This window comes from Drosophila erecta, unplaced genomic scaffold (genome assembly GCF_003286155.1).
Source record: "Drosophila erecta strain 14021-0224.00,06,07 unplaced genomic scaffold, DereRS2 tig00000055-arrow-pilon, whole genome shotgun sequence".
NCBI lineage: Eukaryota > Metazoa > Arthropoda > Insecta > Diptera > Drosophilidae > Drosophila > Drosophila erecta.
In genome coordinates, this window is record NW_020825200.1 from 962,163 (window position 1) to 979,962 (window position 17,800).

A 17,800-nucleotide genomic window follows, 5' to 3' on the forward strand; every position below is an offset into this window, starting at 1 on the left:
CCAATTCATTAAAATATTTTTTGAATTGGGCATAGTTTTGAGGACAAAAGCCGAAGAATTCTACAACGATCTCACGGGTGGACTACTACATCAGGAATCAAAAGAAAACAATGATAGCGTTCTTATTTGTTTTTATTGAAATTTTCGTAGTTTTAAATAACTTTAAGGCTTCGATAATGTTTGACACGTTAAGGCTAAAATGGAAAAATTCTTGCTTCTTATCTGAACATGGACATGTGAGCAGTGAATTGAGTCATGGATTGGGGGTTCGATCGATGCATGAATGGATGGGTTGGGTGGGGTGGCTGGGGTGGGATGGCTGTTAATGGAGGTATTACACGAGGCTTACAATCAGACAGTATATGTACAAATGTCTGCCGTGGGTGCAACCATAGAGGTTCGACTCGCGAGCTGAGCAATCTATCTGCACGGCCGATATCGCACGTACAAGTATATAAAATTAGCACACGGAAAGCAGATGATTAGCAATGAAAACAAGAAGCAATTCATTAGGTACAAAAGCATATATATCTGTGTCTGTTTCTGTATCTGTAGCTGAATCTGTATCCGTATATGTATAGTCGTACGTTATAATATTTAGTTATAATCTTATTAAGGCCACACAATCAATAACTGACAAAGTTCTTATCCGCAACGAAAGTGCTAAATGGGACAAAGACAAGTACGAGGACAGGCAAAACAAACCAACTGCATCCTCCACTAGGATCTGGATTAGTAGCTATGTTAGTGGATGAAGTGTTCATGGGCGCTTAGTACAAGTATAGAGTTCTAGGGCAAACGGCAAATACAAATATCCGTATCCGTAAACGTTAGAGTAGAGTTACCATGTAAAAGAATATATCAACGCCCCAGTCCGCCTCCGCCATCCTCCAGGAGTAGCGTCAGCGTGGAGCCTTTCGGGCGTACATATTTGGGCTATGTACACAAAGAGTGCTCTCCGGCGTGCATTATGTATACATAGATTAACGCTATTGTTCGTAAAATGGACTAATTTCGGTTCGGTTCCTCCGCTGCTGCTCTTTGTTCGCTGGCTCAGCGCCTCTGCCAGGTGGCGCGTGGCGAATTCTCCTGGGTTGAGTCTCATAAGAATGGATTGTTAGTGTTCATGGCGCCGCTGGCCTGTGGGATATAAAGAAAGAATGGTGTCTTTAGCAAATATTGAACTGGACGCAACCAATCCTGTCTGGAAATCCGGCGACTGTCTCGATTTAATGTGGCAAGGGAACGTGAGAAACAGCCTAACGTGCACATGATTGCTTGTTTGCTTGATTAATATTTATTAAAGAGAATTACGCAGCTCTGTGATATTGTTTATCACTATGGACGGCGCACAACGTTCTACGATTGCTAATTAGAGGAATTGTAAGTATCTGTCGTGGATGTATCTGACGGTAAGGTGCGACTGTTGAGGTCCAAAAGGGAAAACAACACGTATCTAGAATTCTTCATTATTTTATTTCACCCGTTCACTCTTAACAGATTGCCTCCTTGCCACCACTTTCCAATTCGAATCAGTCCAGAGAGTCTCTGGATTCGGCTCTCATACTCACTGCAAAGGGATTGTTGGCCATCACAGGCGCGGGTTGCATGCTGCCAAAGCCGCAGCCATTGGGCAGACCCTGCGAGATGGCGAATCCGTTGTTGTTGAAGTTGAAGAAGCTCTGCTGTTGATGCTGCTGCTGCTGCTGCTGCTGGAGGAGATGGTGCCCCATCTGCTGCTGGGGACTGCTGCCGTAGGCATTTGGTATGAGCGTCAACTGGCCATAGAGATTCTGCTGTTGCTGCTGCTGCTGCTGGAATGGATTCACCACATGGCTGCTGAGCTGCTGCTGTTGCTGGCCCTTGAAGGGATTTGGATTGTTGTTGAGGGCTGAAAAGAAGTGGCCAATTAGCGGGGCCCGCTCGAAAAAAGCACTGTGAAGGACTCACCTCCACCGAAGGCATCTGTGGCCTGAACATTGCCATTGGTGGGCGTGGGCGCTTCCGGGGCGCCTTCGCTGGCCTTCAGTTCCCTTAGCTGCTCGTCGAGATCCTTGAGAGCGGCATATCGGTCCTCACTGGGCGCCATCGCTGCACTTCCGCCTTTGGGCGGACTGGTCGCATGGCCGTTCTGCAAGGGTGCACCTGCAACATGGGGAGTTCAGTTTAAAACTCTTCGGGGATATGTTTTCGCAATCATAACCGAACATAAACAGGGCACAAAACAGGATCAATTAAAGGAGCGAGGCAAATGCAACAGAAACCATAACAGAAAACAGAACTCAAGGCAATCAAGAACTTACTCCACGTAAAGAAATCATGGAAATTGGCATTTAAAATATTCATCTCATGATCTTCCGTTTGATCTTCTTGGGAACTATTTGATATGGAGCTGAACAACGAATACGAAAAGGAGGGCTTCTCTGGATGATTTCGATGCTGCTCCTCATTGATGAGGTAGGGCAGGAAGGGATTCGTAGGGGAAAGGGGCGGAGTACTATTCGAAAAGGAGTAGCCCAACTCCGGCTCCTTTTCCTGCGCCTCTGTTCGCATCTCTTCCTCCCAAAAGTTCCACGCCAGCTCTGGTTCCTCTCGGACGGTTGGCAACGGTGATGATACTGCGGGAACTTGAGCAGGAGCAGGAGCTGGAACTGGAGGACGGGAGCCTGGTGGCGAGTCATCGCAATCGTCGAAGGGATCGTGGAAGCCCCGCCTGCTCCAGTCGCTGAACCAATCGTTAAAAGTCGGTGGAGCTGGATTCAGCCAAACAGTGAGATATTAGAAAGTGGATGCGAACTCTTGGTGTGGGGTGCTCGAAGTGGAAGGCGAGCGAAGGGCGCAAGCAAGCTGCAGGATCTTTCAGGATGCCAAGCTGCAGGTGCAGGAGCGTAGGGATGTGTTTGCACAACTCTTATTTGAAAACTACTGCATTTCGTTTAGCGTTCGTTACATGTTCAATTTGGTTTGCTTCGATGGGTGATTGGTTCGAAAAGACTAAGCTGTACAATGTTTAATTATATCCAGAATAATAAATCATGATAATTTCGACTGAACAGCGGATCAATAAAGCATTTTCTTTGTTGCTAAAAACTAGTGGAATGGAGTAGAAAGCCGGGCTGACAGATGGAAACTTACCCACTGCATTGTAGATGGGTGCGTGATCGAAGTCGGCAAAGTTCTCAGTGCCCTGATGGCCATTGCCGTTGAGGAGCTGCTGCTGCTGCTGCAACTGCTGTTGCTGCTGGAGATGAGCAGCCCGGAGGGGCTGCACCTTGGCGTAGCCATTGCTGGAGCCCACCGAGGACACGGAGGACACCGCCGGCGATCCTGTGGAGCGCGCCGATGTGGCATCGAAAATGTTGGCCGAGCCAAAGTCAGCCACGAAGTCGGAGTCCGCACCGAAGCCATTGCTGGCACAACTGCTGGTGTCGGAAAGAGCTCCGGTGGATGTGGAACCGGCGCTGTTCAGGCTGCTCAATCCTCCGCCCAAGCCAAAGGCATCGTGGTTGTTGTTTTGGCTGTTGTTGTGGTGATTATAATGTGGCCTGCTGATCGAGGAGGAGGACTTTCCAGAAGAGTTACTCGTTTTCTGCAGTCCATTGGCCGAGGTCCGCTGGGCAGCTGGAGGCGTCAAATGGATGCTGGCATAGCCATTGTGGTGGCCATTCTGAGTGTGGTTTGTCGCCGGAGCAGACGACTTCAGGTTGACCGCATTGGCCAGGGACTTGAGTGGACTGGCCGGCTCCAGGTAGTACCGCTTCCTCTCATACTTGTCCATCATGAGCTCGCGCTGCTCCTGCTGGTGCACAGCCCGCTTCGGATCCCACAATCCCAGCCAGGTCTTGGCGCACAGCTCGTTGCCATGGCTGCGCAGGAAGTCGATCTCGTCCTGTGTGAATGTGGCCATCGATATGGATTTCACCCGATGAGGCGGTGTCAGACCGCGTCTGGAAAAGATGCAAATGGAAAATATTGTAATAAAACATGCGTATGTTCAAAACGAACTTCTGTAATTAATATTGCAACATCCACAACCATCCTCCCTAATTATCCAAAGCATATTGTAATATTGTAATAAAACATGCGTATGTTCAAAAAGAACTTCTGTAATTGATATTGCAACATGCACAACCATCCTCCCTAATTATCCAAAGCAATTCTCTATTCTATTTCGGAAATTGCTCAAGCTCAGCCCAATTTGTCGCCCATTCGCGGTCAGGTGGCGAAGATGTTGGTGGTTGCCTGACCCACTTGTAGCCACCAGAATGACCCGTCAAATAGGCGTTCAATTTCAGTTAATTGCGCAAATTAATTGCGCTGGCCTTGGGGCTGAAAGCAATTGGAGCACTTTGGAGTGCCCAGAACGGCATGAAAAATGAAACCCATAAACAAACCGAAGAGGCGCCTTGGCTGGTGGAGAGTTTTCCAGCAAATTTCGCCCCTAACGATGGCTAATTTCGGTTTTTCACGAATTTCCCGAACGAAACGAGTACACACGGGTGGCAGCAACAACTTGGCCACAACATGGCAACGGCAACGGCAACAGCAACAGCAACAGCAACAGCAACAACAACAGCAACCGCAGAAAAACAGCACCAAAAGTGGCAAAAGTGGCAGAAGAGGGCCAAATATGCACTGCAGGGGGAAGCAGAAACTGGACGTTTCACATGAACGCTTCGCTGGCTCCAGTTGGTTGTAGGTTGTTGGTAGCTGGTTAACTGGTTGCCGCATGGAACATGATAGAACAGGAGGTATGGGTATAACGATCAGAAGGTACCCTGTAGCTCAGGAGTACCAAATGCACACGAACCAAGAGAATGCTTGTAATGCGCTAGTACTCAATATATCGCGTTTTTCATTTGCTGAATTTGTTAATTGGTTGGCTTAAGTCCATAACACAACATATACCCCATTTCGCACGGGGTATCAAAACCGGCAAGCTGATGTGGAACATGCAGCGAAAATTCTAGAAGCTGCTGATTGCTGGCTAATGGCATTACAGCCATCTGAGCCAAGGGAATGACGTCCTTTGTCATTTTATCTCGTCCATTCCCATGCTTCTTATGCAATTGTAACTCAATTTGAGGACGGAAAATGGAGTCCCTGTTAGAGACAGAAATAGCGACGGAGGGGCGAGGAGGAAAGCGGATGTCTTTGAGTGCTCACCAGAAAACAATCAACTCTCACTTAAGTGGGGCTCGCAGTGGAGCGGATCGCAGGGGATTGGATTAGAGCAACTCCTCCACGGCTGACCCGTGACCAACGGAGCACAGCTGAACAGCGGAGGACGACTTCCGCCGGCGGCTAAATGATCTGTGAAGCTGCGATTCCGCGGCGGAAATCAACAGGAGGTTGTCTGGCCTTACACGGCTTGTAAGCCATCTCAAAACAGAAAGGCCATCGCTACACAGGCAGAAAAAGGTTTACCTCTGCTTCTTCGGTTTGATTGAATAAAGAAATCCAAGCTTGCCTTCTGTTTGAAAGGTGTGTGCTCGAATTTTACTGGAGTAACAAATAGTTTACTGTATCGTTGTCTTATCTTATCACACCGCTCTTCAATCACTTCTATTAGTAAGTATCTTAAGTCAGTTAACCTTAAATACCCAATGCAAACAATGGTGACCACATTAACAGCACTTGAAAGAGAACAGTGTGCTTGAAACCCTCGAAACAACACTCCCTAATAGACACTTGACTAGATCTTTAAGTGAACCCAATCCTCGGTGTTCTACTTATCCAATGACACTTTAATGCACATTTCGAAACAAAAAGCAACGAAGTTTAAGGCGCAGGAAAAGCTAGTAGCTTTAACCCAGTGAGCGAGAATAATTTTCAAATCGGATTTGCCTTATAATTTATTCCGTTTTAATCCTATTAAAATATCAACTAGGCATTTGCGGATTAAGGCGAGCACGGTACGTGATGTTTGATGTTTTTTGTGTGTGCCAAACAGCACTCAAGTGGTGCCCAGTTTTCCGAGTGGCCACATCCACAGAAGCACGCACAGGCAGTTCGTTAGGGCATCGGATGAGGAGGAGATGGAGGCGGAGATGGGGATGTGGATGCAGATGTAGCTGCAGTGGCAGTGGCAGCGGCAGTGGCAGCTGCAAGTGGCAAAAACAAAGACCGAGGCAGAATAATGCGCCATGTGGCAGTGGCTATTTTTGAAATCCAGCCGCAGCGGAGAAAGTGAAAGTTGCCTCCACACGGAATGTAAAAGCAGCGGCGGCACTGGAGGCACTCACTCTGCCACGCCCACCGTTTTAGGCGTGCATTTGAAGCGCTTTGTCAAGATGGAAAAATTAAGAGGGAGGAGGGTAATTGACAATCACAGGCCGTAATGACTGCGAATTTCCATGCAGCTGAGTCTTCTGTTAATGCGAAAAACGCGCAATATGCCAGGGAAGTGCTACTCCAGCCACTTTGAATGCGGTTCTGGGAAAGAAATCACTTAGAAACTGCCGGATACAAAATATATTACTACCGATGAGTGCTACAGTTCCGCTGTTCCGCCAATGGGATGCGACTACTAAGTCGCCCCTTCAATCATCAATTGGATTACAGACACCAGTAAATGCATATATTTACTGCTTAAAGAATGATCGAGAATTTCGAGCCCCGATTTCGCAACAGCGAACCGCTTTAACAGGATGCACGAAAGCGTTTGTCTAGCTCTCAGTTGCCAATTTTCCAATGCAAACTCTGAGCCCCTTTGCGCTGTGTTCAATATTAGCATTGCAATGCTAATTGTTGTACGAACCCAGCCAGCAAACAGATTCGCATTGGAACACACTCGTCGTCATCAGCGAGGAATTCTCGTCCAGCCACATCTGCATGCCGACAGCTAGAGAATGCCAGAGTGCCATGCTAATTGAGAGTCAACAAAGCAGCGCTGGAACTCACAGCTCATCGGAAAACTGTGTCACACCTTACAGGTCATGGCAGTTCAAAGGGCAAAGGGCACGACTGAGTAGGGTTCCCTCCCCCTGCGGAGCTATCCATTCTGATACAGAAATAATAATCCAGTTTCAGGACGGCGAAAGAGGAGCGAACGTACTCATAAAGACGCCACAAGAGTCAGATCTTTGGGTGTTTGAAATACATATATGTTAGCTCTAGGTATTTTGCTGCACGCCAGCAAGTAACTTACTTGCTTCGAGTGTAATGGGAATTTAAAAGGCGGCGACGACTTCAAGGATGCATTTAAGCTAATAAGCTGAGAATCGTTTGAGATTTGAGGGGCCGTTTTGAGGAAGGTTACCACAGGTTTACATATGCCGGACCCCTTCCTCCACGACACCCTGCCCCGAGTATCCACAAAGCGTCCGCCTCCGGCGGATGAGATGGGCACCACGATCAGAGATCTCGGATCACAAATCTCGGCGGTTTCGGTTTCGCTTCGTGCTTGGCACAAGTGGATACAACGAAAATTAAAACAAACACAGAGACAATTTCAAGACAGAGACGCCCGACTGTAGTGCAGATAAACAAAAAGCTTAGCTTACAATCACTCACACTCTGGCATTTTTCGTTGGCTTCAAAAGTGGAAAACCCGTTTTTGCGCATTTTGCGCACTCAGCGTGAAAAAAATGAACTCAGCTGAGCTCCACTCTCAAACAAAAACAAAAGTAAAACTCGTTGCGGCAGATACAGATACAAATGCGAAACACCCAGGCGATATGCATAGAAAATAACACAATGAGTACGTCGAACAACCCACCAAATACAAAGCAAATCCAAATCAAATCAAAAGGGGAATCGGAATCGGAATCTGAATCGGACCTACCACATACTATATAGTATAACACCGGGACATTTAGCCGCAGTTCATTGTGCAAAGGCGATTCGGCGAAATTCGAGTAAATAGAAAAGCAAACCACTGCAAAAAATAATTTCGCATTTATTGTGATAATAACAGCTTAAGTATGAACCTTTCATGCACGAAAAGTCGCCTCGAAGTGGAGAACACCCTAACCTTCAATGAGGGAAGTAAAGGGGCACATATGGACAACGCCATTTCGATGATTATGAATAACGCGAATACTGGTACTAAACAAGCAAACCAGCACTGATTATTTTTATTGACGTCTGGTCCGACACATTCGACGCCAACTATAGCAATGGCTTTTCGGGTTCCGGAAACTATTAACTAAATACGTTTAGATGCACTGAACAGAATTCTAGTGCACCCAGCTGCCCAGCTCCAGAGTGCTGAAATAAATTCCCTAAAGCAAACAGCACGTCCATTCGATTAAATGCACAACAAGTTTAGCACTGCCATTCACTTCCCCCCGTCGAGGGTATGCAAATATAAATGCGAAACAAAAAACAGACACCCAGCAAAAACAAAAGCATCTACGCAATTTCTCGAGTATAAATACCATTTCTTTTTGATTCCCATGAGTCACGGATCCCAGATAGTGGGGGGTTCAAGAGCGGTGCCAATTCAGCACATAGTCGTAGGTATATGCTGGCTTACACAAAGAGAAATACATATATACTTGTATTGTGGTACTTGTAGTGTCCCTTTTCTCGCTGTGCGAGGGGAGCACATTCACTCTGGGGCTGAAAAAAGCAATTAGTCAATTTCCAAAGAACCCCAGAGACGGGGAGACCTTGCCCCAAGACATGACTCGTTGCTTGGCCACCGAAAGGGGAGGAGAGATCTCGCAGAGCTGGAGAGGAATGGCTCCGGGGCCAGTGGAGCAGTTATTACAGTTAGTTATGACCACTCCAAAGAGCTAATTTAATTTTTAGAGCCCCCCGCTTTGAGCCAAACTCTTTCTAGCTTCACATTGTGGCGTGGTCCAGTTTTCTAACGAAACTGGCCTAAATGCTGCTTACGAAATAGCCGAAAATGGATGGCCAGCATCAAGGCAATAAAATCAATATCAGCATAGCCATCAATACACGTTAAAATCAATTATTACGAGCTCCACTCAGAAATGGAAAACAAGACAATTTATCATTTAATTCTTATCAATTTGTGGGACTTCGCTGCTTAAATCACTTCAATGGCGTCAGGAAACGGAAATTTATTGGATCAATTCTGACAATTTTTTGGAGCTCCCAATGATCCATTTAATTTTCCTGAATTTCCTTCCTATGGAAGAACCTAGCACAACTTACTGCGTTTGAATCTAGTAGTTGGAAGCGCTCTTGATCGCGGACCTCTGGCAGAGGGATTGGGAATGCGACTGCTGAAAGTCGACTGCGGAGTGACTGCTGATGAGCTCGGAACCCAACTGACCAGCCGGAGAAGTCTGGCGCCAAATGCGTTTCAGACGAAGCGGAATTCATGCAAATTGCGAGCGACAAGTGCGATAAGTGGGAGTCAAGGGGCCTGCGTACCAGGAATCGATGGCTGCTCACAATGCGAACTGGAAATAGCATCAACACGCCCCAGTACAGCACTAGTTCCTCCCTCCAAAGCATCCGAAACTGATCTGCGCATAAATTCTGTTCAAAAACATCCCACTTGACCTTCAGAGCACTTGCATCGCTCCACTTCCGCGCACAACTCCCTCATTTGGTTTTACTTCCCAATTAAGCGACAAATTAGCTGGATGCCCCCGCCGCTGCACGAATTTTACTCAAGAGGGAACAAAGAGGCGCCACTGGCCACAAAGCACGCTCGCAGCGGAGTTAAGATTGATTGGCATTGATATTGACCTCAAGATAAAGAAGTGCCATCGATGAGTCAGCGCAGAGCAAAGTAAAAACCAAGCGTCGCCGCTTGGTGGGCGGCGTCCCTGGAATTACACTGAGAGTCAATCTTTGTCTCGGGATTACAGGGGCAGAGCAAGCTCATGCTTACCCAGCCAAGCTGCGGCTCATCCAGAGCTAAAAATAAAATGCCGCCAGGTTCCAATTTCAAACCGCAAGTGACACACAAGGCGAAAACGCGAAGGCGACGGGATCGAGACACAAAGCCTGGCCATTGAGTCGCGCACTTTTCAAACACAGTGGGCACTGACTAAGGGGAACCCTGCCACTGCTAGTTTGACTATTGATTTGATCATACAAATACTTAGGGCATGAATATCTTTGGGTTACTGATCCTGAAATTCTAGTTGTATCACTCGTGTGATATTTAATTGTGCCCCATGTTCTTTATGTTTTGAACTTTAAACGAAAAGTCTGGGTTTTCTAGACTTTGTTTGTCTCTCAATTGAACGTGCCATTAATGGCTTGTCTTTAACTATAAATTAGATAACTGAAATTACCAGTTGCGAGTCGACAATTAATTACCCAGCGCCCACTGTACTTGCGAGTGGGCTCCACAAATATTAGGTGAATGTCTCTCTGTTTGGCAAATAAATGAAAATTGCCGCTAACTTTGATTTGGCTGCGGCCCCTTTCCCTGCGAACAAGTGCGAAACTGACCTCCACTGGACAAACACTCTAAGTGAGCCAAGGCTCCGGGTCAAAGTCGATCGGAAGGCAAAAGTCCGGACTCTACGGCGAGGCGGCGGTCAAGAGTCCTACACGGCAAAATAAATTGTGTGGATGTGAACTTGATAGTGCATAATATCAAGGAGGTATTAATCACCCAATCACTCATCTTAGCATACATGTGATATGCCTCTTTCTTTCCGTGCGAGGCAAATTACAATTCAAGGTCGTTGCGGCTGGCGGAAGCAAGCTACTAGACGTATAGCCACGGCTGAGCCACCAGATAAAGCCGCAGACCAGCGATCCGTCTCTTTTTCACTAAACCCGAGAACATTTCCCCGACTGGCGGAGCTCGAACTGCAGAGCTCGCTTATTCATAACGCCGCGGGTTCCCAGGCCCGGAAAACATGGAGAGCGGGTAGAACTTTTTGCGGGAAAAGCGCTGACCCACTCTGCATGCAGAATGCTGTCCAGCTGGGGAGCGCTTTAATTGCAAAGTTATGCTGAGCTGGAAAGGCAGCAGAACGACAGACTCTGCAGTTTTTATTCCCGCTCACTCGGTGGCGTTACCCAACTAGGCCAGGCCAAATGGAAAGAGAATCCCACGCATTCCGAACCCGATTCCCGTTCAGCTTCTGCCTCCCATGTGCTCCCCCATTCCTGAGTAGCTGTGTGGGCGCCTTCAAACGAGTCCGAGAGTCTGCTGCCAGCCATGCAACTCACACTGCTATGTGGATGCACTGCGAGAAATCTGGCTCTGGTCTGGTTCTAGGCAGTCAGGCAGTCAGGCAGCCAGTCAAGCAGCTCAAGTGGCCCGTTGTGTCATCAGCACTCGCAGTATTATTTCAGCAAACCCAACTTAGGAGTAGCATTACTCAGTATACTTTATCGCTTTTGCTAGTGCACGTTGGAGTCGCTTTTGGCGCAGAGTGGACGCTTTTGGCATTCGCTGACAGTTGTCGCGTTTGTCGCACAATGTAAATTAAACTTGGCCGGAGGAGGAGCAGCTCGGAGGAGCGAGGACCCTCCACTGGGGCCCTATGAATATTTTAATAATGCCATCGTCTGGGCCAGAGCTGCAAATTGCCAGAAGAGCCTTGAGCTCTTTCGGTGGCCGTGGGATGGCGAATGAAAAATGCAAAAGGACCTCCGGATTTGCCATTGAGCCATTCACTCGGCCGGAAAGAGATTTCTCGGACAAAGCCTCGTGGGCAGCCGGAATATGGCATCTCCGGCGGATCCTGGCTGGCCGTAATGGTTGCCATAAATCGTTGCATTTTATGACTAAAATGACTTATTCCATAATGCCGACATATACATATAATTTGATTAATTGAATGCCTAGATTCGCCAACAAGCTGCAAGCTGCAACCCCCTGATCCCCCTGATCCACTGTACATATGTGCCATATGGCATATGGCAGCTCACCCCAGGACATCCCAGAAAGGGCATTTGGGGCACGCAGCGGGCTCCAAGTGACGATGTGCCTCCCAGGGAGAAAATGGGGATGCGGGCCAAGCAGAAACCATAAATCTCCGTGTGGGCAGGCGCCTCTCACTCGTGCTCTTGCACTCTCTTTTCTGCCGGCATACACTCGCAAAAAACTCATTCCCCAACTATAATTAGCAATCAGCAATGGGGCAAGAGGATAGGCCTGAACTAAAACGGCCGAGTTCACAAGATTCTCCAGTTTGTGTGTTTCCCTTGTTGACCTTATTTCTTTAGGTGTATCGAGCACACCTAATTGGCATTTGGCCCTTCTCTCCAGCTGTTTGTGCTCTTTTTGGAGGGAGGGAGTGGCGCCTGGTGGGCGAAAGTGGAGCACTCACCCCGCGCCCCCACCCCGCCCACATGTTTCCGCATTGGAAGTGCACTCACATCTGAGAATTGAGAATTGAGATATGAGAATCGGGAATTCGAAATCGAGAGCCAAATCGCTTGACGCTCCGCGTTTGCGCCTCTGCATTATTAATAGATTTCAAATCTCTATTTCAAGGCAAGCGCCAAAACGCTCAGCGGGGGGAGGGGAGGGGGCCAAGGGGGCTGAGGTGGGTGTTGGAATAAACAACAACTGCGCAACAAAGGAACAACCAGTAATTACAACAACGACACCTTCTGAGAGTGTTTGTGTTTGGTTTGCTTTTGAATCAAAACTGCGCAATAATTGCCGGACACCCCCACCCCCCACCTCCTCTGTATTTATATTCCTATCTTTATGGACCCCCACCCCACCCCACTATCCCCCATTTCCACTTCCTTCAAAACTCATAAGCGATTCACGAACATTTCCTCAAATGCTAAACGAGTTAGGGCGACTCAATTTGATTCCAGGAACTCAAATCACAGCGAATACAGTCGAATAAAAAACGGAGTCCATCTATTGGCCTCATGTTCAAGAGTGTTTGCGCGAACATAATCTGTGCCTTATCACGTTGATCCGATGGCTTAACGATTACTCAAGTGTCATTATACTTACTCTCAGCTTTGTATTTCTTACGACATTGTGAATTTAGGTAAATACAGCTGATACAGCGCGTTGCATGACCTTTTCTCTCAGTGCGGAATACGTTTTGCATTTTGAATAGAGACAAAATGGGAGTGCTGTTCAGTGTACACATTCGGCCTCTTGTATTTATATTTAATTGCTCTTACGCTTCGTCTTTTGGCTGCTTTTCTTTTAGTTTGTTCGTTTGTTGTCTTGGCTTTTTCGGCGCATAGAGGCAGAAAAAAAGGGGCCACACAGCTGACACCGCATGGTGAAAGTGGCCCCCTCCCCCAGTGCTCCTCTTTTCGGGGCTGTCAGATGGAGACATGTTTATGCTGTTTCATAATCGGAAATTAACATACGAGCCGCAGAACGGGCTAAATAAAACCGAGAGAGCGAAAGACGTGCTCCCAGCTTTTGTGGGCTCCACTCGAACGCAGTTGGCCCAGTTCGACTGCAACTGCAATGCCAACGCGGGGGGGAGGGTAAGGGAAAGGGAAACCGGGTGGGGTCTGGGTCTGCTCCACATGTACCTACAACACGACCCGCGAAAATGTATCCAAAAGTTTCCAAACTAATATCAAAGTGAAAGGTAGTGGTTTATTGCTACGTGTAGAAGCTCCAGATCAGATTGTTTCCTAATTTCATATTCGACATGAACTCCAAATGCCATATATGTATATCTGTGAGCAATAGCATGACTATAGTCATCGACTCCCAGACAGATAGAATCGCACAAACAGCCAACGAACGACTGCAAACATACAACCGTGAACACAGAAATAACTCAGAAGCGAAGATTGATAAAATACATTTGAAAAAAGTTCAAAAACAAAATATTAAGTACTGACTCAAGCATATTAAAACAAATTCTACTGAAGCGCACATAATAAAAATTTGAGCTCAAAGACTTGTTTTGAAAGTTAAGCAGTTCAAAGATAAAGACATATGTAATATGTAGAAGGTTTAGAAAAAGGCACAGATGACGCACTACTTTAGATAGTAAAATGTTTTGAATACAGAAAACATTATGAGCGATAATAAACCTAACTGAAATTTAGTGAAGTAGTGGATTCCGAATATTTTAATATTTGCCAACAAATCGCAGGTCTCGTAGAGATGTGTTCCATCGACTCCATGGGTTTTTTCCACTTTTCCCCGAACCCGCACTGATTCACATCGCTCGGTTATTTAATAATTGGATAATGCACTATTAAGCCGGCAACTCCGTATTCAAATGGCCGTTGCTGTGTGTAGTTGGTGCGTTGTGTGCGGCGGGAATGATGACGAAGCCTGAGAAAGTGGCGCACCACTGCTGCTCCGCCGTGCTCCGCCGTGCTCTGCTCTGCTCCCAATGGCCGTTTGCTTTCGCCTTATCTAATCAACAAGTTTCTTGACTTTTATGAGCCAGCACAAGCTTTGAACTCTGGCAAAGCCAAAGCCAAAGCCAAAGCCACGAAAATAGTCCACAAAAACCAAGCAGCCGAAATGCGGTGTGGCAGCAGATGGCGGCGACTGCTGCTTGATTGAGGTGCAACAATTTGTCTGCAATTGGAGGCGCAACAGCAGCAGCAACTTCGGCCCAAAAATACAATCGAGCTTGTGCCTGGCCTGGCAAAAGCCGTCGGACGGGTTTTCCTCCCCGCGTCTCCGCGCGGACATTCCCATTCTGAAACCCACTCCCAGCCCATTCTCATTCCTGAACCGCTTCCTCCATTAAGCGCTCCAAGTGACCGGCCGGTCTGCAGCGGATTCCGATATCCAAAGGCGGGCCGAACATGCACAGCCATTTCTTCATGGAGTTCGCTTCATTTGGTTTCATTTGGTATTCCCTGCACTCGCTCCCTTGTCGCAGTCGAAGTTCCAGTCTCATTTTCAGCCAGGAAGTTCGTTGTCGCCTGCTGTCGCCCCTGCCACGCCCCCTTCCCCGGCCGAGTCCCCTATTTGCTGCAGTACCTTTCCACACCCCTTTGGCTACACAGCGAGAAACGTGGCTCACTTCGCTTTCACGCACGTCGTTAGACCTGCGAATGCAACGTAGCTCAATAGCCGCAGAAGTATCCGGCCCGAAGGACCACTTATGTATGGCAACTACGATGATAGCGCCCATTAACTCTTTCTCGCAGTGCAATCGTTCGGTGTCCCCGGCATTTATGTGGCTTTTCATTTACATGCCAACATTTGTTTCCCTTGGCAGTTGGCAACGAGGCTTGAGGACTGAGGACTGTGGACTGGGGATTGAGGACCGAAGATTGAGGAATGGGCCATGAGTCATCGAGGGAAGAGTTGGGGCTGCAGAGTGCAGCAGGGCGAACGCAGTGCAGTTGGCTACTTTTCAACCTGGTTTCGATGATAGAGATAACTCAACGGAGGAGCCCGCATGCTGTCCAATTGAGAGGCCACAATCTGGGGCACAGTTCGTGGGAGACTGGGCATCTGGACCTGGGCCAAGCGGAAGTTTAAGAGCAATCATGTAATGTGCTTGATCCGGAAATGCGTAAATCAAATGAAATGCAGTGTCGGCGGAGTGCTAATACGAGTATATGACCCCAATTTAGCCATAGTGCTCACAAATCAAAGCCAATTTGCCAAATTGCTTCCAGGGGTAAAAACCTGAGCGGCGCCAAGGACACCCACAACTCAACCGCCATGTGGGCGGTCCTCGAAGACGTCTCCTCACCAAAAGCACTCCTCACGAATAGAAAGCGCCGCCGGCGAAGACAAAGCAATTTCGTTCGCCGCGATGTCGCGCAATTGAAAGTTTTGTCTTCGATTTGCATTTCGAAAAAGAAAGGAAGCCAAATTGTGCGAAATTGTTTGAAATTGTTGGCGAATTGCTTTCGCTTTCACACACAATACGAAATAATAATGGGTGCCGGGATCGGACATTGCATCGAACTTAAATTATCGGTCACTCCACTCGGCCACCGATCGAAAATGAACGTCGGTCGAGTTCAAATTGAGTTCAATTCAAGCGAAGATAACACGGCTGACCAAGAAGGTCCACGAACCGATGATATTTCTCAATCTTCAGTTCTCTTTTTAGGTCTAGGTCCACTTAAGGCATTTTTTATGAGGACCTAGATTTGCTCGAAATCTAAAAGCGGTGAAAATACAGCGGAATTTCCCGGGGGTAGCCCATTTGGTAGTTATAAAGTTATCAAGTTAGGGAGCCAGCTTTTTGATAAGAGTACGTGTGAATTCAAGCGATTGCCATTCAAGAAAGCGTTGTCACAAATGAAATGTATTTACATTCCTGCTAGTTGAAGATTTTAGGAGATCATCTTAGAAAACTGTCAGTTCATAATCCACCATCGCTATTCTGCAAATCACAAGCTGGTTTGAGCTGAGCAGATTTAACTTGCACAATATATTGTGTATGGGAAATAGTATTCCATCTGTTCAGGGCTGTCATGAATACCTGGTGAACGCAGGAGTTCACATCAAACAAAGAAATAGCTAAAATATGAATTGCCAAGTTATATTTTCGAAACAAAGACCACCGAGCAGGCGACTAATGCCAGATTCCTGGACTGACCCTCCCTGGGACTACCCTGCATTATCCCGACCCGAATACAAGAAGGCGGATACTTACAGGACTCCGGAGCAGCGGGTGCAGACAAAGGATCCGATGGTCATGTTCACGTAGGTCGGTCCTTTCTGGCCGCAGTCGAAGCACTGCCGATTGCCCCCCGTCCCGCTGGCCACCAGTTCCCGCAGGGCGAGCAGGTACTTGTCGTCCTGTTTCTTGCGCACCACCGCCATTGTCGCCGTCTCTGTTGCTCCCTGGGCCGCTGCCTTCGGTACCGCTTCCGGTGCTACTCTCGTCGTCGTTGTTGTTGTCGCTGCTGCGGCGATGAGCGGCCTGTCGGAGGGTCCGCTACCTGCGCGCTCCTCCTCGGATTCCGCCTCTTCCTCTTCCTGGCCCTGAGCCCGATCCTGATCGGATCCAGCAAGCTGCTCGGTATCCGAGGGCAGCCGCTCCTCCGGGGGCGGGGGTGGGTGGTGGTGGGGGGACCGCTCGGCCGCGTAGGGCGCAAAGGGGGCGACGGCGGTGCGGTAGGAGGAGGCGGCGTGGGGCGCGGAGCTGTTGTAAACGTACACGAACTGAATCTTGTCTGATTTTTCGAATTCTTTCGGGAATTTATATCGATATCGGAATCGGCTGCTTTCTACTCCAAAATGACGTTAATTTCCGCTGTTATCGTTTTTTGCTTATCGTTCTGGCTGCCTATCGGGATCGCACAGGGAATCGAAGCTGTTTATCGTTTATGCGAAACTGACGTAACTCCCCTTTCCCCTCTAATCTTTTCGAATTCCTTTACGCAATTTTCGGCTTGACCTTTCCTCTCCTTCGACGCACACTGACACACTCACTTTGCACACATTCACAGGTGTGTGTGTGTGTGTGTGTGTGCGGTGTAATTTATCGAAAACCACTTTTCGATTGCCCGTGTTATTGTTTACTTTTCACTCCTTCGCTTCGACTGCAGAATTTTGCTTTAATTCAATTTATTTACACTGCAATTGCCACACGGATTTCAATTGAAATTTCGACGCTGCGATTGCACTCGCCACTTTTGCTGCTTCCCCTTCTGCTTCTGGTTTGTTTGCAGTGCGGAATCGAAGACGAATGGAAAGCGCACAGACGAACAGACGAACAAACGAACAGCGAAACGAAACCAAACCAAACAGCACAGCGCACTCGAAACAAAACAGCGCGACTCGATTCAACGCAATTCCGACGGAATTTTCGACCGCTCGCCAACAACAACAGCAGCAGAGTGACCGTCTGCGGGCGGGGGAAATATACCGCGGGTCGTCGCTGAAAATGCACTAAAATTGGAAGGCGTTTTTAGAGCTAAATGTGCCGCCACTAAGCAGGGACACAAACCGATCGGACAGAAATCGTTAACTGTT

At 47.8% G+C, this 17,800-nt stretch overlaps 1 protein-coding gene across 2 annotated transcripts; it reads right to left on the bottom strand.

Annotated features, from left to right (window-relative positions):
• Window positions 1-116: 116 nt before the first annotated feature.
• On the bottom strand, window positions 117-17,697 carry LOC6542008 (arf-GAP domain and FG repeat-containing protein 1). 2 transcript variants are annotated; one of them, XM_001968185.3, is made up of 6 exons: window positions 16,476-17,697; window positions 3,136-3,947; window positions 2,304-2,753; window positions 1,951-2,145; window positions 1,572-1,891; window positions 117-1,140 (listed from the first exon to the last, which is right to left on the bottom strand). In XM_001968185.3, the coding sequence occupies exons 1-6, from the start codon at window positions 16,643-16,645 to the stop codon at window positions 1,102-1,104; spliced, it is 1,986 nt and encodes a 661-aa protein (XP_001968221.2). In that variant the 5' UTR covers window positions 16,646-17,697; the 3' UTR covers window positions 117-1,101. The 2 variants fall into 2 exon arrangements, with proteins under 2 accessions (XP_001968221.2, XP_015015206.1); XM_015159720.2 differs by lacking the exon at window positions 2,304-2,753.
• Window positions 17,698-17,800: the final 103 nt, after the last annotated feature.

What these genes read in the sequence shown, in the direction of transcription:
- LOC6542008 (XM_001968185.3), bottom strand. Translation starts at nt 16,645, where the DNA reads ATGGCGGTGGTGCGCAAGAAACAGGACGACAAGTACCTGCTCGCCCTG. An exon ending in ACCCATCTACAATGCAGTGG is followed by an intron (nt 2,754 to 3,135) that starts GTAAGTTTCCAT and finishes GGCTGAATCCAG; the next exon opens with CTCCACCGACTTTTAACGAT. An exon ending in CACAGATGCCTTCGGTGGAG is followed by an intron (nt 1,892 to 1,950) that starts GTGAGTCCTTCA and finishes ACTTCTTTTCAG; the next exon opens with CCCTCAACAACAATCCAAAT.